The 18756-nt window shown below is 39.0% G+C and overlaps 1 protein-coding gene across 2 annotated transcripts in view; it reads right to left on the bottom strand.

Moving 5' to 3' along the window:
- The window catches only part of rab41 (RAB41, member RAS oncogene family), a 37190-nt gene that overhangs the window by 10243 nt on the left and 8191 nt on the right, over positions 1-18756 (bottom strand). The window contains exons 2-4 of one of the 2 annotated variants that reach the window (XM_073058147.1): positions 16427-16485; positions 13308-13361; positions 2167-2272 (exon numbers count right to left, since the gene is read on the bottom strand). In XM_073058147.1, the coding sequence (XP_072914248.1) occupies positions 2167-2272; positions 13308-13361; positions 16427-16485 (219 nt within the window). Of the gene's footprint in view, positions 1-693; positions 800-2166; positions 2273-13307; positions 13362-16426; positions 16486-18756 lie in introns of both variants that reach the window. The other variant, XM_073058146.1, reaches the window with a different exon arrangement.

Genomic DNA, 18756 nt, shown 5'->3' with positions numbered 1-18756 from the left:
GGACTCACACCACCAGGTTCAGGGACAGTTGTTAGCCCCTCAAGCATTAGGCTCTTGAACCAACTTCACTTGCCCTATTATTGAAATGTTCCCACAATCAACGTACTCACTTTCAAGGACTCATCACATGGCTTTGATTTTTATTCCTTATTTATTTATTGTTATTATTTTTCCTTTTTGTATTTTCACAGTCTGTTGTCTTCTGCACTATGGCTGGACACCAAGTTCAGGCGGTCTTACATTGATCCTGTTAGCGTTATAATCCTATAGATTTATTGAGTATGCCTACAGGAAAATTAATCTCAAGGTTGTACATAGTGACATATGTATTTTGATAATAAATTTACTTTGAATTTTGTAGGGATTAGAAGAGAAAGCAGCATTTTTTCCTGCAAAAATATTTGAACACTATGATTTCAGTAAGTACACGTGCCTGTTTACATATTTAGGGTTTGGAGGAAGAGAAATTTATACTTGAAAATGTTCTGCCATTATTTGCAGCAACTGCACCACTACAATATTAGGGATACTGTGCTGTTACTGCATCTTTATCATGCTATTAATAAAAAGCACAAGGACATTAACCATACTCTATTGTATTAAAAAGCTCACCAGCTGTGTGGTAAACAGAAGTACAGCATGCATAGGAACATAGTGGAGTAATGGAAAGTAGTAGTAGGAATTTGCACTCACTTGTAATATCATAGACTACAACAGCAATAGTGGAGTCACGGATGTAGCTGGGAATCAGACTGCGGAATCGCTCCTGGCCGGCTGTATCCCAGAGCTGCAGTCGAACCTGCAGAGACCAGGTCCAGGATAGCAAAGACAGAAAAGGCAAGGGGAAAACGAACAGGATCAAGGACCAATCTCACTCAGCACAGTAAAGTGCCACTCACTCAGAGTAGGTAAGAGTCATAACTCTCATATATGAATAAGAGTCTCCACTATTGTGTTTCATGATAATTGGATTTAGTTGCAAATTAAAGCAGTTAGAAAGACTGAAAAGCTCAACCACAAGCATTCTACATCAATCTCATCTAAGGCCTGCACACTGGCATATGCTGCATCCCATGAGTTTTTTTAAATAAAATAATTGACAACTGTTCAAAAGCACAGGGATTTGATGTATCAGGTGTTAAATTCCATAGGGTTTATTGTGAAAATTTAAAATAGTGAATTTGATTTTTGGAACTTGAATCTCCTTCAATTACAGCTACAATTTACACAAGTACATTGAATGTGCAAGCATAGAATCTAGTTCAATACTCAATACACAATTGAAGACAGATACATCTCCTTTGCATGTCTGCTTTCAACAACACTTCACCTGATAAGATCACATTCCCATCAATTTTCTATTGGATCACTGCAACTACTATTATTTCATATAATTCAACTTGTGATGTAAGTGACATTTACACAGCTGTTTCATTTGACAACACAAATGAGATATCACAGCTTTTATCCTTTCTATCACAGGCCTCAGAAAGATTGCTGGGTTAAGACAATATGAATGCAATTATTAGAGCAAGACAAAGATGAGAAATAGCATTTCTGCAGCAAAGATGCTGTATCAATATAATTCAAGGACATTGGATTCAGGTGGTAGAGCTTTCTCTTTCTCTTTAGCACCTAGTAAGATTGTTTTCTTGAAAGATGTGCACCCTGGACTGCTTTAACATTGTGCAGCTAAATCCAGAAATACATAACCCTCAGGTCAGAATAAACAAATCTCCTCAGTGGGCAGCTGATTTAAAAGTACCATTTATACAAGAGTTCCTTTAGTTACTGAAGTATGTTCAAAGTTACAGAGAAGTGAGAGAGTAGAAGAAACCTTTAACTAATTTGAATATAAAGGAGCCAGAGTTGAGAAAATCCATGCTGTACAGGAGTAGAAAGCTTTCAGGGGCTGCTTAATAATGTTAATTGATTCGAGAGAAAAATCTCAGAATGGTTTACCCTTCACCTTAGGTTATAAAGATAAATTGTTCAGTACCTCACATGAATATCTAGCCCGAGAGAAAGATATTGTACTAACATTGATGTTTCAAAACCCATTAAACAGAGCAGGTATTTGGAGAGAAAAAGTGCGTTAACTGCCAGATAGCCCATAAATTGCTTAAATTGCACTGGAATCAAAACGCACATATACTGAATACCTACTTGTAATATCAAACACTACAACAGCAGCAGCCGAGTCACGGATGTAGCTGGGAATGAGGCTGCGGAATCGTTCCTGGCCAGCAGTGTCCCACAGCTGGAGTCTGATCTGGGGTGGAGGAGCAGAGGGGAAAAACCAAATGGGAAAACAACACAGGAAAAATATACTAAACGATAAAGTAAAACAAAATAAAGAATGCAGGGAACCTATAAAGATGAAAAGGTGATGCCTTTCCAATTGACCAGAAACCTCTTAAACACTGCATTAATCCCAGTTTCAAACTTGAATGAAAATTTTTGAAAATATATTAAATAGGTGACCTGTATTTACTGAACCCACTAATGTGTAGAAGCACAATTGAAACCCAAACTGCCACGTTCATGAGTCAGTCCCTTAAATAAAGAAAACTTTCAGATCAGCCATCCTATACGTCAAATGGTTGATTTGCAATTTACTCAAATCTTACAATGGCAATTCTTAATGAGGTACTGCTCCATTAACACTAGCCTCTCTTTGATAGCTCACCCAACTGATATTCTCGACATACTAGACAGTAAATACCAACATGCTATTCGACCAGAGGTATTGCAGTTGAGACCAATCACTCAGCCCTCAAGTGGATACTTTCCAGCAGAAATCTCTAAATAACCAGGAGCAAGAACTTTAGCTGATTTTACCTTCTCTCTAAAAAAAAAGCTGTAAGTTGCATGGAAGAGTTCTACATTTCTCATCAGCCCACAAACAGACCACCGTAAGGCAAAAAAGTGATATTTTTGTATCATGTTCAAGCCAACAAGCAACACTTACCTCCAGCATTTTCTTGAACATATTTTGTTAACACCAAAAAATTGGTATCATTGCTAATACCTTCCTTTCCAAGTTGGCAACATAATAAGGATGCACTGCTAATTATGTTTTAGGCATCCCTGAGATTGGAAATATAATGGATGAAATCAAACAGTATCATGTGCCATTCCAAACATCAAGGGCCTGAAGTAATTTTGAACAATACCACTGCTAGACTTCTATTTGCCCATAGGCAAGCTCTTTTACAGAATGTGTATGATCCACAGCTGGAAATGGGTCTCTGACTAGCTATGTGAAAGGCCAATTGAGTTTATCTACAAAGTTTCTCCTCCAACATGAAACACATGACTCCATGGAAAGCTAAGATGGAACTGGTGAGAATGCAGGGGGAAAAAAATCAGCAGGATATTGCTTAGAATGCAGGATTTCAGCAATGGGAAAAGAGTGGATGGGCTAGCTTTGTTTTCCTTGGAGTAAAGTGGTTGTAGAAAGCCCTAATCTAGGAACACAAAGTTGAGGGGCAGAGATCAGGTAGACAATAAAAATCAGAATAATATTTTTTATAGAACATAGTAATCTACAACACATTAACAGGCCCTTCTAGGAGAAGGAAAGCTGACCTCAAACTACTACTGCCTCATGGGGAAGGCTTTGGGAGTAAACTCTAGAGAGAAAAATCCATTGAACATTGAGTTCAATGCTGACTGGCAATTCTTGTGACGCTGCTGGTGTTTGGGCTCATCAGCTGTGTGGAGAGGGGGAGCTTGCTACATTGGCAATGTATGTAGACAGCCAGGGTGCAATATCCATGGTCAAATCTGACCAAAGGAGGCCTCACTCACTCATATATTAAATAGTGCAAAAAAAAGAAATAAAAAAGTAGTGAGATAGTATTCATGGGTTCAATGTCTATTCAGAATTCAGATAGCAGAGGGGAAGCGGTTCCTGAATCATTGAGTGTGTTTAACACAGGTATCTCTGAGCAGGTGACATGAGTTGACAAAGTAGATTTAGAGGGGATGTGGCCCTGAGATTTAATATGTACTGCCTGAGGATAATTTGAAATGCAAAGTGCAAGAGAAGAGGATTATTATAGACAGGAAAGTGATGGCTAATTTGGGCACAGTAGGCTAAAGGGCTGTTTCCATGTTGGGGGATTCTATTAACCAGCATAATTTTTTCTTCCAAAAGTCATTGGGTGCATTGTCTATTCTTGCTTTTTCACTAATGGTTCTCTTGGATTAGGATCTTGAATACAATTAGACATCATATATTCCAGCCTTTAAAAACAAGGAAACAAATCTTTGCAGAATATGATTTACCATCGATAGCAGATTTTTTTTTATCAGCTGTCCAATTAGTATCAGTCTAATGAGCTGTCAAAGTAGAGATATGGCCAGTAGGAAAGGGCAATACATGTCAAAAGTATTTGGCTTCAAAAAAAAATGTGCTGTAACAAAGCCAAGACAACTAATATTGTGCACAAAGTGTGCAAAATTTATCTCCAGAGGTCAATGCAATACAGACGAAGAACCAGGGATCCCATTGTTCAATGCTTCTCAATGCTGGCCACTCAAGATTAATGAAAGACAAATTTAGGGGAAACTAATTTATGAGATAGGATGTCTAATTTTCAGCACTACAAAAAAGCTCTCTTTCAAAACATTTTCAAATATTTTAAACCTATCCATCTTAATGAATTTTGTTATATTTGTAGGAAAAATTTTTTCAGACTAATAATTCACCAATAATACATCAAATGTACTTTGCGAGTTTATAACCACTGAAATTCAAATAGAGCGCAGAGGATCATGTAAAAAGATCAATGCTGCACTGAAGGAGCATGAATAAGATTCAGACTTGACATGTAAGAATATAGTGGATTAAAGCACGTAAAGTTAGCAGATGTAATTAATGACTGAGTGGCTATACAGAAAAGTATCACAGAATACGTAGTAGTTCAGAAGAACCCATCACCTACACAAGGCAAGTACAGAAGGGATACAAATGTAGCCCTGTCATAGTCACTTCGAATTAGAGGGCAGCCCACAAATGGTAAGCTAGAAACATGGAGTAAAATATGATTATTGTACAGGTTATTCACCCTTTAAAATCCTCGCAGAACTTATTCAATTCCAATAATCCACTCTTTTTCCACAGCCCTGTAAATTATTGCCTCTTAATAACCAGTTCTTTTTTGGAGCACCCTGAAGAATGATTCCCTCTATTACCTTTAAAGGTGGAATATTGCATATTTTTATCTATCAGTTCTTAATTCTATTCCCTCAAATCTCCCCTGGATCTTTCGTCCAAAAATTTCAATCCATGTGCCATCTGTTACTGGCAACAAGCTTGCCTCTTTATACTTAATTAGATGTCTTGAATTTGCACACCTCCCATCAGATTTCCTTCCAAGAACAGTAATCCATTTTCTCCAGTCAAGTAAACTATTGTAGCAAATCTCTACTGTGCTCTCTATCGTTACACGCTTTATGTTGTGACTAGAATCACATAATATTCCATTTGTGTTTTAAATACAGTATTATGCAGGTTGAACATAACCTTCTTTCTTTCCCAGGCTTTGCCTCTACGTATGAAGGCCAGACCCTTATGTTCTCTCAACATGCCCATCACATTCAAAGATACAAATCGAGATTCCGGAGTTCCTGTACATCCTTTAAAAACATGCCTTGCCTCAATCATTTCACCAAAATGCATTATATCACCTAGTAAATGTTATGCTTCATCTGCCATTCTGCCTGCCAATGCACTGTTACAACCTTTTACTGTTCTCATGGTTGAAAATACCTTCAACCTAGAGATGTCTACAAATATTGAAATCCTACCTTACAAACTAACTTTCAAACCACAAATATCTCAAAAGCATTTCTTTTAGCTCTGGCCTTTGGTGAACCATTGCTACCTATCATCCACCAATATGAATAATATCCAATCAGCATTAGACTTTGCCTTAAGACTATGGTTACACTGATAATTTTAATCCATTGATTTATTTTTACTAACTAATCTTCTGGTGGGATTTTTATCTCTGAAGATCCCTATAGATGCTAACAAACGGACGACAAGTATTAAAAATAATGTTCACGTTTCAACCACTTTCTGTTAGCCTTCTTAATAGAATATATAATAAATACAGTGGCATGCAAAAGTTTGGGCACCCCTGGTCAAAATTTGTTACTGTGAATAGCAAAGTGAGTAAAAGATGAACTGATCTCCACAAGTCATAATGTTAAAGACAAAACATTCTTTTCAACATTTTAAGCAAGATTAGTGTATTATTTTTGTTTTGCACAATTTTAGAGTGGGAAAAAAAGGGAGCACAATGCAAAAGTTTGGGCACTCCAAGAGATATGAGTTCTCATTTAACTTTTACCAAGGTCTCAGACCTTAATTAGCTTTTTAGGGCTATGGCTAGTTCACAGTCATCGTGAGGAAAGCCCAGGTGATGCAAATCTCAAAGCATTAAAATAAATACCCTAATTAAGAAATGGCAGTTAACAGGAACAGTGGAGGTCAAATTGAGGTCTGGAAGACCAAGAAAACTTTGAGAGAACTGCTCGTAGAATTGCTAGAAAGGCACATCAAAACCCCTGTTTGACGGCAAAAGACCTTCAGGAAGATTTAGCAGACTCTGGAGTGGTGGTGCACTGTTCTACTGTGCAGCGACATCTGCACAAATATGACCTTCATGGAAGAGTCATCAGAAGAAAACCTTTACTGTGTCCTCACCGCGAAATTCAGCGTCAGGAGTTTGCAAAGGAACATCTAAACCCAAAGTACACTGCAGATGCTGTGGTCAAAGCAACACGTACAACACGCTGGAGGAACTCAGCGGGTTGGGCAGCATCCGTGGAAACGAACAGTCAATGTTTCGGGCCGAGACCCTTCATCAGGACAGGAGGAGGGAGCAGGGACCCTATAAGAAGGTGGGGGGAGGGTGGCTATCTTCTTATTGGTTTTTAACCTGGCACCTACCAGCCTTCTCCTTCCCATCCTCCCTCTAAACAAGCCTGATGCATTTTGGAAACAAGTCCTGTGAACTGATGAAGTTAAAATAGAGCTTTTTGGCCGCAATGAGCAAAGGTATGTTTGGAGAAAAAGGTGCAGAATTTCATGAAAGGAACACCCCTCTAACTGTTAAGCACAGGGGTGGATCGATCATGCTTTGGGCTTGTGTTGCAGCCAGTGGCACAGGGAACATTTCACTGGTAGAGGGAAGAATGAATTCAATTAAATATCAGCAAATTCTGGAAGCAAACATCACACTGTCTGTAAAAAAGCTGAAGATGAAGAGAGGATGGCTTCTACAACAGGATAATAATCCTAAACACACCTCAAAATCCACAATGGACTACCTCAAGAGGCGCAAGCTGAAGGTGTTGCCATGGCCCTCACAGTCCCCTGACCTAAACATCGTTGAAAGTCTGTGGATAGACCTCAAAAGAGCAGTGCATGCAAGACTGCCTAAGAATCTCACAGCACTAGAGGCCTTTTACAAGGAAGAATGGGTGAAAATCCCCCAAACAAGAATTGAAAGACTCTTAGCTGGCTACAGAGAGCGTTTACAAGCTGTGATACTTGCCAAAGGGGGTGTTACTAAGTACTGACCATGCAGGGTGCCCAAACTTTTCCTTCAGGCCCTGTTCCTTTTTTGTTATTTTGAAAGTGTAGAAGATGGAAATAAAAAAAGTAACCTTGCTTAAAATATTAAAGAAATGTGTCATCTTTAACTTTATGCCTTTTGAAAATCAGGTCATCTTTTACTCGCTTAGCTATTCACAGTAACAGAAAATTTGACCGGGGTGCCCAAACTTTTGCATATCACTGTAAGTCGCCTGGTATGTTCTTGCACCCTTTTTGTAATTGGAACATTAAAAGATTATTTGTAGGTTTTTCTTACCTCTCTCAGCATCTTTGCATGCATCCCACTATGACTATGTAATTTACTTAAGCAAAGCCAGTCTTACAAATACCTTTATTGATATTCACTTCATTATTTCTGGTACTTCAATTTTTATATCCTGTCCCTTGGTAAAGACTGATATAAAGTATTCATTAAAAATTCCAGTCCTTATTGGCATACTGAGGTACTGTTTAGAACGGAGTGTTAATGTCTGACAAAGTTGACAAAATTTTAATTTCATCCAGGCAATACAGGGATCTAAAGATATCTGTTCGTATAAATTGGGTAAGTCATCAAGCCCCAAGGAGCAATTATCCTAGAATTCTAAACAAATCGGGGACAAACTTCCAAAAGCGCAAATGAAAGTTTTCCAGAGTGATAATAATGCCAGAGGGCCAAAAGTCTGGCAAATATTAAACTTAATCAAGAAAATGATAAGGAACAAAAGATAAACAATTGAGTATTTTGATTTTGGGTGAACTATTAGAGATAAAGATTGTAAGTTCCAAAAAAAAAGCATTGTTACATTTCTCTCCATTGCCAACTCATACTCAGATCAAGTTGAGCTTTTGCACTGGCAACTAATAAACACCCAATGGGTAAAAAAGGATTGTCACTAAGGGTCTGTAGAACAAAGTCTGTGCTTGATTAATTGAACAATTCATTTTTTTAAGGAAATCAACACAGAGAAATAAAATGCAATGGATACTACATTAATAGAAGGCATTAGATGCAATGCTATGGCAGTTTATATAATTAAAATTTAAATTTTTAAAAGAAATACAGAAGCATTGATAAAGCTGGTTGGGAACAAAAGCAGACAAGTTTAAACAAATGTATTATAGATTGAAAAATCCAGTGCTTACTTAGAATTTCTGCTGGGAATTAACATTCACAAAGAGAAGTAGAAAATATTAGTCATGAAGCAAAAGGTTAAAAGTGCTATTTTGCCTTGTGTTACCCAGTGCCAGATTGAAGTAAGTTATGACTCGCCTGTTGATATCGTAAGTAGCGGGGTTAATAGCAGTTTTCTCCTAGGAATTCTTCATTTTGAAATGCAAGCTTAACTGGACATTCTGTGGACATGATTAACTTTTGCCAGTTTAAAAAATAATGAATTACTATTTTTTGGATATGATAGGACAATAAGATTGACCCTTCAATATGATCAGTGATCGGGATACCATTATGCTGTACATAAATATCTCTTACACTTTATTATTTAACACAATATGGTCAACTTAAAACAACATCAGTGAATCAGACTATTTTAACTGCCGAAGTGGTTCTCTTAGACTCTACTTATTTGATAAGATGATTACTAATCCACTGTGGTTACATACCAGACTGGTAAATGTCTGACAAGAAAGTCATGACCAAACAGTTTTTGCATGGAAACAACTCTTGCAAGTGGTTACACGAGTGAATCTGCAGATACTGGAAATAAATAAAAACAGAAAATGCTGGCAGAACTCAGCAGGCCAGAAAGCATCTATGGGAGGAGGTAGTGACGACGTTTCGGGCCGAAACCCTTCATCAGGAGTGAAGTAACATGGGATGGTTGAGGGGGGATAAGAAGTGGGGGGAGGGATAAAGTAGAGAGCTGGGAAGTGATAGGCTGGAGGGAAATGGGCTAGAGGGGAAGGTGGAGAATTATGGGAAATAAAAGAGAAAGAAAGGTAGGGCTGTGGGGAGAGATTATAGTGAGGGGGGGAAAAAGAGAGAGAAAGAGAAAAAAAGAGAGAGAAAGAGAACCAGACTAAAATAATAGATAGGGATGGGGGTAAGACGAGGGGGCAGGGGTATCAACGGAGGTTTGTGAGTTGGATGTACATGCTGGCAAGGTAGGAGGCTACCTAGGTGAGAGATAAGGTATTGCTCCATCAACCTGCGTGTGGCCTCATCTTGACGGTAGGGGAGGCCATGGACAGACATGTCGGAGTGGGAGTGGTCCGTGGAATTGAAGTGTGTGGCCACAGGGAGATCCCGCCACTACTGGAGGACTGAGCGCCGGTGTTCGGCTAAACGGTCTCCCAGTCTGCGGCGGGTCTCCCCAATGTATAAATGGCCACATCGGGAGCACCGGATACAGTCTATCACCCCAGTTGACTCGCAGGTGAAGTGGTGCCTCACCTGAAAGGACTGTCTGGGGCCTGGGATGGTGGTGAGGGAAGAAGTGTGGGGGCAGGTGTAGCACTTCTTCCGTTTGCAGGGATGAGTGTCCGGAGGGAGGTCGGTGGGGAGGGGGGGGAATGAATGGACAAGGGAGTCGCGTAGGGAGCGATCCCTGCGGAAAGCTGAGAGTGAGGGGGAGGGGAAGATGTGGCTGGTGGTGGGATCACTTAGGAGGTGGCGGAAGTTACGGAGGATTATACATTGGATCTGTAGGCTGGTAGGGTGATAGGTGAGGACCAGGGGGACTCTATCCCTGGTGGGCTGGCAGGGGGATGGGGTGAGGGCAGAGGTGCGTGAAATACGGGAGACGCGATGGAGGGCAGAGTTGATAGTGGACGAAGGGAAGCCCCTTTCTTTAAAAAAGGAAGACATCTCCTTTGTCCTAGAATGAAAGGCCTCATCCTGAGAGCAGATGCGGCAGAGGCGGAGGAATTGAGAGAAAGGGATAGCGTTTTTGCAGGAGACAGGGTGGGAGGAGGAATAGTCTAGGTAGCTGTGGGAGTTAGTAGGTTTGTAGTAGACGTTGGTGGATAGGCTGTCTCCAGAGATAGAAACAGAAAGATCTAGAAAAGGGAGGGAGGTGTCAGAAATAGATCAGATGAATTTGAGGGCGGGGTGAAAGTTGGAGGCGAAGTTAATGAAGTCGACGAGCTCAGCATGTGTGCAGGAAGCAGCACCGATGCAGTCGTCGATATAACGCAAGAAAAGAGGAGGACAGATACTGGTGTAGGCTTGGAACATAGATTGCTCCACATGGCCGTCAAAAAGGCAGGCATAGCTAGGACCCATGCGGGTGCCCATGGCTACACCTTTAGTTTGCAGGAAGTGGGAGGAGCCAAAGGAGAAATTGTTAAGGGTGAAGACTAATTCCACGAGGTGGAGAAGAGTGGTGGTAGAGGGTGACTGGCTGGGTCTGGAATCCAGGAAGAAACGGAGAACTTGGAGACCTTCCTGGTGGAGGATAGAAGTATATGGGGACTGGACGTCCATAGTGAAAATAATAACCTCCAAGTGGTTATTTATATTTACTAATTTGTACATACTAATTTTATTTTAAGAAATAAAACTGCTAATAGCTTTATAATCTTTCTCTACAATGGCTGTCAGTTGCAGACAACTGTGGAGGAAGTTAAAGGGACAAGGACATTTTGAACTTAATCTCCTGTATTTTAAAACAAGTTCTGCTGATCATTTTTGTTTTTAAAAAATCAGAGAAAAATCAGATGGTGGTTTCTACAACTGGGTTAAATTGGATATGGACCATGTTACGTGGCATCAGCTTAAGGATCAATGTGAATTAAATGACTGGTGGTGGGGAAAAAGGTAAACATATGAAGTCAGCACTAGTCTATGCTCCCAATTATTAGAAGCTTACGTGCACTGGAAATTAAATTTTAATATTAGATGGAAGCAGAATCAGTCTCCTCCAATTTTTATCTTGAATGAATAGCAATTCACCATTTATGTTCAGGCATGAAATATGAAGAACTGCACAAGATACTAGATTGAAGCCACACACCAACATGAGCTAATTAATGAGGAGGAAGATGCAAGGGAAATCTGGAAAATTAACAGACTAATAATTACGACATTCTATGTACTATAATGGACTTAAACAGTTAACTTGAAAGTAGGGTACACACTATCCTCGTTATGTGCGTCTTCAGACTATGCGGATTCACAGTTATGCAAAGAACCTATTTCGACCAACATCTCCAAAACTCACAGTTATGCGAGGAGCACTGCTTTTCTGCCAATACAAGTCAGGTACGCGCACCTCACAATCTCACTCCTGCCAGTCTCCCATTGGTTTTGGCAAGGTGTGGATGTGCGATCTTGCGCTCTTAAACTTTTGTTGGTTTTACCTACGGTGCAGTGATTTTGTGCTTGAAATATTTAACTATGCCTCCTAAGCGTCCGATATCATGTCCTGGGCCATCAGCTGAGTGGCAGAGAACCGTTTTAACACTTTAAAAAAAGTTGGAAATTCTAAACAGTGAGGCATCAGCTGAAGGTAACACCGCTCTGGGACACTACCACCGGGAACAGAATCCTGCCTTTAAAGTTCTTCTGTTGCTTGACAATGCACCAGCCCATCCTAGACATTTGGACAGCATTCCTCCTAACATAACAGTGCGTTTCCGGCCGCCTAACACAATATCGCTGATTCAGCCACTCGACCAAGGTGTGATCCACATTCAAGGCGTATTTATTTTATGGCGAACTATCTCTCAGATGCTGCAAGCAACAGACGATTTTGAAAATCCCAGGAGTTTACCAACGGTGAGGGAACAGTGGAAGTCGGAACACTTGCCATAAATGGCCACGGACATGGACCCAAGTTCAGAACGGAGTCAGCATTTCCATCATTCCCTGCCGACAACCCTTCTTCCCTACAAGCAAATTTATGCTGAAAAACAAAATGCTGCCAAGCAAACAACCCTCACAACTTTATTCAAACTGGTGTCATCTCCTGCTGCTGGGAGTTCTAAGAGTTCTGTGAGTCTTCCTTCACCCCTTGATATGATCCCAACACCACAACACCCACTCATCTCCCGGAGCGAACACACCTACCACTGTTGGTGAGTACTGTACACCCTAGTATGTTAACTTTCAACGTACACTGAATATTACCTTAAATTGATGAAATATAATACGAATGTTGCCTCGTGGTATTACTTTTGTGTTGAATTGGTATGAAAATGTGAATAAATTACAGATAAAACATATTTAGAAAGCCCTCTGGGACGCATCCCTATTTTCTCCATTTAAATAATTATTCACACTATGCGTCGACTGTGAGGAATGTATCCCGCACATATAACGAGGATAGGGTTTACTTCTGTTCAGCCAAGGGATTGGATTTCATATTGCATAATTAACCAATTCATGCAGTACTCATTGGTTATCAATTTGTAATTGAGCAAAGAAACCTTACTTATTGAATATTAGCTCACATTCTGTAATGATTTTAACATTACATTTTTGATTGTAGAGATCATGATAGGTTACAGATTAATAAAATATATAAAATTATGCAAACTAGTTTCTGTGATCAAAAACATGAAAGATCCTTTCATGTTAAGTTCATTTATTTTAAAAAACTCTCCTGATTGACCATGGAGAATATCAATGACCAACCTCCAGTGAGAAACCAATACCTTTCACCCCAACTTTAACAGGAATTTAAATGAAATTATGAAATTATTATTCAATGTAAATAAGATAAAAGCTTACCGTCCGATCTTCCAAATACATTGTTTTTGACAGAAAATCAATTCCAATTGTTGCCTAGGAAGAAACATCAAATTAGAGAATGCAGAAAATATGACATCGATCACAGGACAAGAAGTCTTAAACAAACAAGATTAGGCAAGCAAACTCAGCTTTTATTGGGGCAGACTTACCCCAACCTATCCTATTTCATTTGTGAATGCCCACTTGAAATACCTGTAATTAAATTCATGAACTGAAGATTGAGGTAATAATGCTGTCCAAAATATTCTTCAGATGTACAGGACAGCACAAAGCAAGCATATTAGTTTCATAAAGCAGCTAATTTTAACTTTAAACTGATTAATGAAAGGTCCCAACCCTAAATTTGAGAGAAATCAGGCAATTATTTGTCCATTATGGAGCTCTTCATCCAACAATAAACCAAAGGGAAACTTGTTGGTTTACTAGATTTAACTAATTATCCCCTCAACCAATACCCATTCAATCAAAGACACGCATTTGCCATAATGTGTTTGCACTCTTCATCTAGTTAAGTCACCACCTAGTAAACAGCACTATTTTTCAGGGGCACCACCTAAAATTGCCACTTATTTTCACATACAGTGGATTCCGGTTAATTGGGATAGCCACTTACTCGGGACAACTCTTAAAGAACAAAAACAAATCGAGAAAATAGCTGGCATTCCTTTTGTTTATTTGAGACACTATGCTGCTTAATGGAGGCAGAAGTCTGTTGCCAAGCAGTTCTAACTAGCATTAGTTGTGCACACTTGAATAGCTGTTAGACGAATACTGTGCTTTGAGGCAAACACTTTAAATAGCATCAGTTGCACGAGTGTGTGTTCAACAAACAGAGATTTTTGTCACTGATAATTGGTGAGAAATCAGCAGTAAGACAATTCAGAAGTGTTTTTTCTCACTGTGGTTTCAAGCATTCGGGCTTGCAGTTGCCAGAAATGCTGGGAGTGAAAATACAACGATCTCACCACTTCAACAAGTTAGAAACTATGAATAATTTGGAGGAATTGTCATCATCTTGAACGCTATCCACTTAGCCCTCACCTGCAACAGTGAGAGCTATAGGGAGATCCAATGGCCAAGAAGGCAGTTCTACAACACTCCTTGGAGAGCAAAGAGCATCATGAGGCACAGAAGGAATCATGGTCATCCACTGCAACCAAGGAAGACCTCAGTTGTGATGATTGCAGGTCAAGAGAGAGCAAGTGCCCAATGCAACAGCCTTTCCCACTTTAACAACTCTCCTGCATAAATTTCCTGTCATTGTCAGATATGACTGACAACCACCAGTTGTATTGGTATTAGAATTTGTTCTGTATTTTACCTAAATACATAATTTGTTACTCAGTTAAATAGTAGTTTATCCATTTTGTACCTCTTTCCATGAAACTGGCTAATTGGTGGAGCCGCTTAATTGGGCCAAAATGCACTGCTCCCAATGTGTCCCAATTAAATGTAATCCACTGTATCTAATTAAATAACCAGCATTAAAATTCCAAAATGGCAGACAAATCAAATTTGAATGTGCTGTTTCTAGTGAGGATGAAAGTAACATGAAGAGAACAAAGTCTAGCAAAATAGGGAGACAAAATTTAATACAGAAGTCTGAAATAACTGTTGTTGATCCAATGGCCTAAGTGAAAAGATAAACTAAAAAAAAAGTTCTAAAGGAAATGCTAGAATAAATCATGCTAAGTGTATTTTTCAGTTGATCTTTACTAGTGGCAAGACAAGTGTAGAGATTGGTTAGTAAAACAAGAAACAACTTGCAGTCCATACACTATAACAGGAAATGCATTCCATAGCTGAATGAAATGCTTGTAGGCATAACCACTGTATTACAACTAACCTGGATAATTTAAATTTGAAAAGAATATTTAAAGGTCTTGAGAGGATTTACAAGAATGATTCTGAGAATCAGGAATTGCAGCTACAAAGTTCGATAGGAAAAACTGCGCTGTTCTACTTGAGGAGCAACAAAAAACAAAAATTAAGGAGAAATTGAAACATGATGTGCAAGCTTATATCCAAGCATTTATATAAAAAAAGAGAAAACTTTCCAGTGGTCGATGACTTAACTAAAAGGAATTTAAATTTTAAGCGAAAGGTATAGATAGAATGATGTACACAAATTTAAAAGGACAACAATGAAGATCTGCGTTACTACCTGCAGACGTACTAGAAACAGAAACAATCAAGGCTCTCACGGGGAACTGAATAGGCATAAAGTAGGATTTGTAGATCTAAGGGAAATAGGCATAGATGGACTTAAAAGATTGCTCCACTAAAAGCTGAAAAGAACTCACTTGGGAAATGGCCTGATTTTATACCATAATGCTTCTATGGCTCCTTCTTACCTCTAGCCATCAGTGTTGTTTCAATTCTGGCCTTATGTATAGTTTGGCATAAGATATCCCCTCTGGTGTCCATGCTTTCAAATATCACAGCTCAAACTTGGAAATATTCTCCATAATGCTCTACATCTCCTTCCTATAAAGCCACTCCTTGAGAGAACCTTTAGTCACAATTCCAATATTCACTTTTATGGTTGAGTGGGAAACTCACCTGATAATGCTTCATGGAGTGATTAGGCACATATTACTACTTCAAGAGATACTACAAAATACACAATTTTGTAAGAACTTTCCTTGCTAGCACTACTGCCTCATATCCAGTGGCCCGAGTTCAATTCTGATCACAGGTGATGTCTCTGCTGAATTTGTTAATTTTCCCTGTGATCAGTCTTTCCCGTGGGTCCTCCAGTTCCTACCACACACTAAGATGTGCTGTTGATTGGCACTATCAATCCCCACACAGACAGCACCCAAGATTAGGATCAGGGTCTCTGAAGCTATCTTTATGAAGATAATTCTCCATGTTTCATTAACAGTTAAGATTCTGTGGCTCTTGATTGAAATTAACACATTCAATTTAACAAATGGAAGCAAGCGATCCTGAAAATAAGCACTATAAGAATTGCATTACAAGTTGCCTTTCCCCAGATATTACAAGTAACAGCAAGGAATGATCATAAGTAGTGAGGCACTGTTAAAAATTGAACCCTGACCAAGTTATAGCTACTAGTCAATTGTGCCACTAACCTGATAAGTATTGTCGAAGCTGTCATACATAAACCTAGTTATCAGCGATGTCTTTCCAACTGAAACACAAAGATTATATGAATTAGAAATGTACTTTTATAGTTTAAAGGAAATAAATCACAAGAGTGAAATATCATGTACAACTGAGAGAGCAAATACAGATGCTTCTTTTTTTCCCCCACAGATGCCCAAAACTGAAAATCCCCCCCCAAAAAAAAACACAATATGGTAACCATATCTCCCCTCAGTGATGTAAAAATGGCATCAAAGCACAAAACTGTTAAGTGTTACTAAAAGTGGAGAGAAAAATAATTCCTCTGTTTGTAGAAATGAAATCCAAGACCCGAGATGGCGGCGTGATGCAGCTTGCAATGGCCACTCCGGAACTGATTATCTGTTATTTGTGAAGTGGGGTGCTGTGCGCAATCATAATCGATTGAAAATGGTTGAAATCGATTGAAATCATGCACTTTTAAACCTAATAATATTATGGGAGCTCATCTGTATGTAGGATGTGCCCATAAGTCAAGCATTTGCAATCTGGGACAGCTAGTACATAGAGTCATAGAAAAGTACAGCACGGAAATAGGCCCTTCGGCACATCTGGTCCATAGTGAACCATTTAACCTGCCTAGTACCATCGACCTGCACCTGGACCATAACCCTCCACATTCTTCCCACCCATGAACATATGTATATTTCTGAAATGTTGAAATTGAGCTTGCATACACCACTTGCGCTGGCAGCTCCTTCCACTCTCACAGCCCCTGAATGAAGTTTACCCTCACGCTCCACTTAAACATTTCACTTTTCACCATTACCTCATGATCTCTAGTTGTAGTCCAACCCAACCTCAGTGGAAAAAAGCCTGCTTACATTTACCCTATATCCCTCAATTTTGTATACCTGTATAAAAATCTCTCTTTAATCTTTTATGTTCAAAGGAATAAAGTCTGAACCTATTCAATCTTTCCTTATAACTTAGATCCTCCAGTCCTGGCTACATTCTTGTAAGTTGTCTCTGTACTCTTATTTACATCTTTCCTGTAGGTAAGTGACCAAAACTGCACACAATACTCAAAATTAGGCCTCACCTATCATCTTATACAACTTCAACATAACATCCCACCTCTTGTACTCAATACTTTGATTTATGAAAGCCAATGTGCTAAAAGCTTTCTTTACCACCCTACTGACCTGTGCCGCCACTTTTATTGAATTATGGACCTATATTCCCAGATCCCCTTGTTGGACTGCACTCATCTGTGCCCTACCGTTTACTGTTTAAGACCTGTCCTGGTTGGTCCAACTGGAGTGCAACACCTCACACTTCTCTGCTTTAAATCCCATCTGCCATTTTTCTAGCTGGCCCAAATCCCACTGCAAGCTCTGCGAGTCTTCCTCACTGTCCACTACACATCCAATCTTGGTGTCATCCACAAATTTGCTAATCAAGTTAACATTATCATCCAGATCATTGATACAGGTGACAAACAACAAGACCCAGCACCAATCACTGCAGCACTCCACAAGTCACAGGCCTTCAGTCAGAGACCTCGCTGTTACTTTGCCTCAGATCCATAGACTCTGTGTCTGTCTCCTTACATATGCATATATACAAAATTGCTCTACATCATTAACTTATTGGATTATGTTGTTAACTTTCACATCTGTTTTGCATTATAATAAATAGCATACCATTCTCCATCCACAGAAATACACTTTAAAATACTAACATAACTTATATCCACTATTCTTTATGATTTGTGAAGATTTGCTTCATATATCTTTTCCAGAATCAAATCTCTTAAATTGGAAATGGCTTTACCAGAGTACTTTGCTGGAATAAGACAACAGACAAAGGCAAAAATTCTTTTAAGTAGTTTAGGAGCCAGATAATCAGTGAAGAATGCAGCAGGCCTTTAAAAAACTCAAGTTGATTTATCTGAACGCCTTAAGTATTTTAGTTATTTTAAATTATATATTTTTTCTATCTGTAGTCCCTTTCAATGGTCAATGCTAAAAAAAAGTTGTATGGAAATATTTAATGAGACAAAAAAGTTGTTGTGGAACTGCAAATTAATTCCTTTGGACATGGTCAGGATGGAGTTCCTACAATGTGAACAGTACTCAGAACTTTCTAACTATCTAGGCAAAAACCAAACTAAGAATTCAGCATAGCATAATTGTTGATTTTGCACATGACTGTTTGAACAAGTTTGAGACTACATCATAAATTCTTAGCTTAATTGTAGTGTAACATCACATTTTCCAGACTTGCTTGAAACCATGAATGGATCCAAAAATTCAACTTATAACTCTAATCAATA

Source organism: Hemitrygon akajei, chromosome 10 (genome assembly GCF_048418815.1).
Source record: "Hemitrygon akajei chromosome 10, sHemAka1.3, whole genome shotgun sequence".
NCBI lineage: Eukaryota > Metazoa > Chordata > Chondrichthyes > Myliobatiformes > Dasyatidae > Hemitrygon > Hemitrygon akajei.
This window is presented reverse-complemented; position numbering and strand designations above follow the sequence as displayed.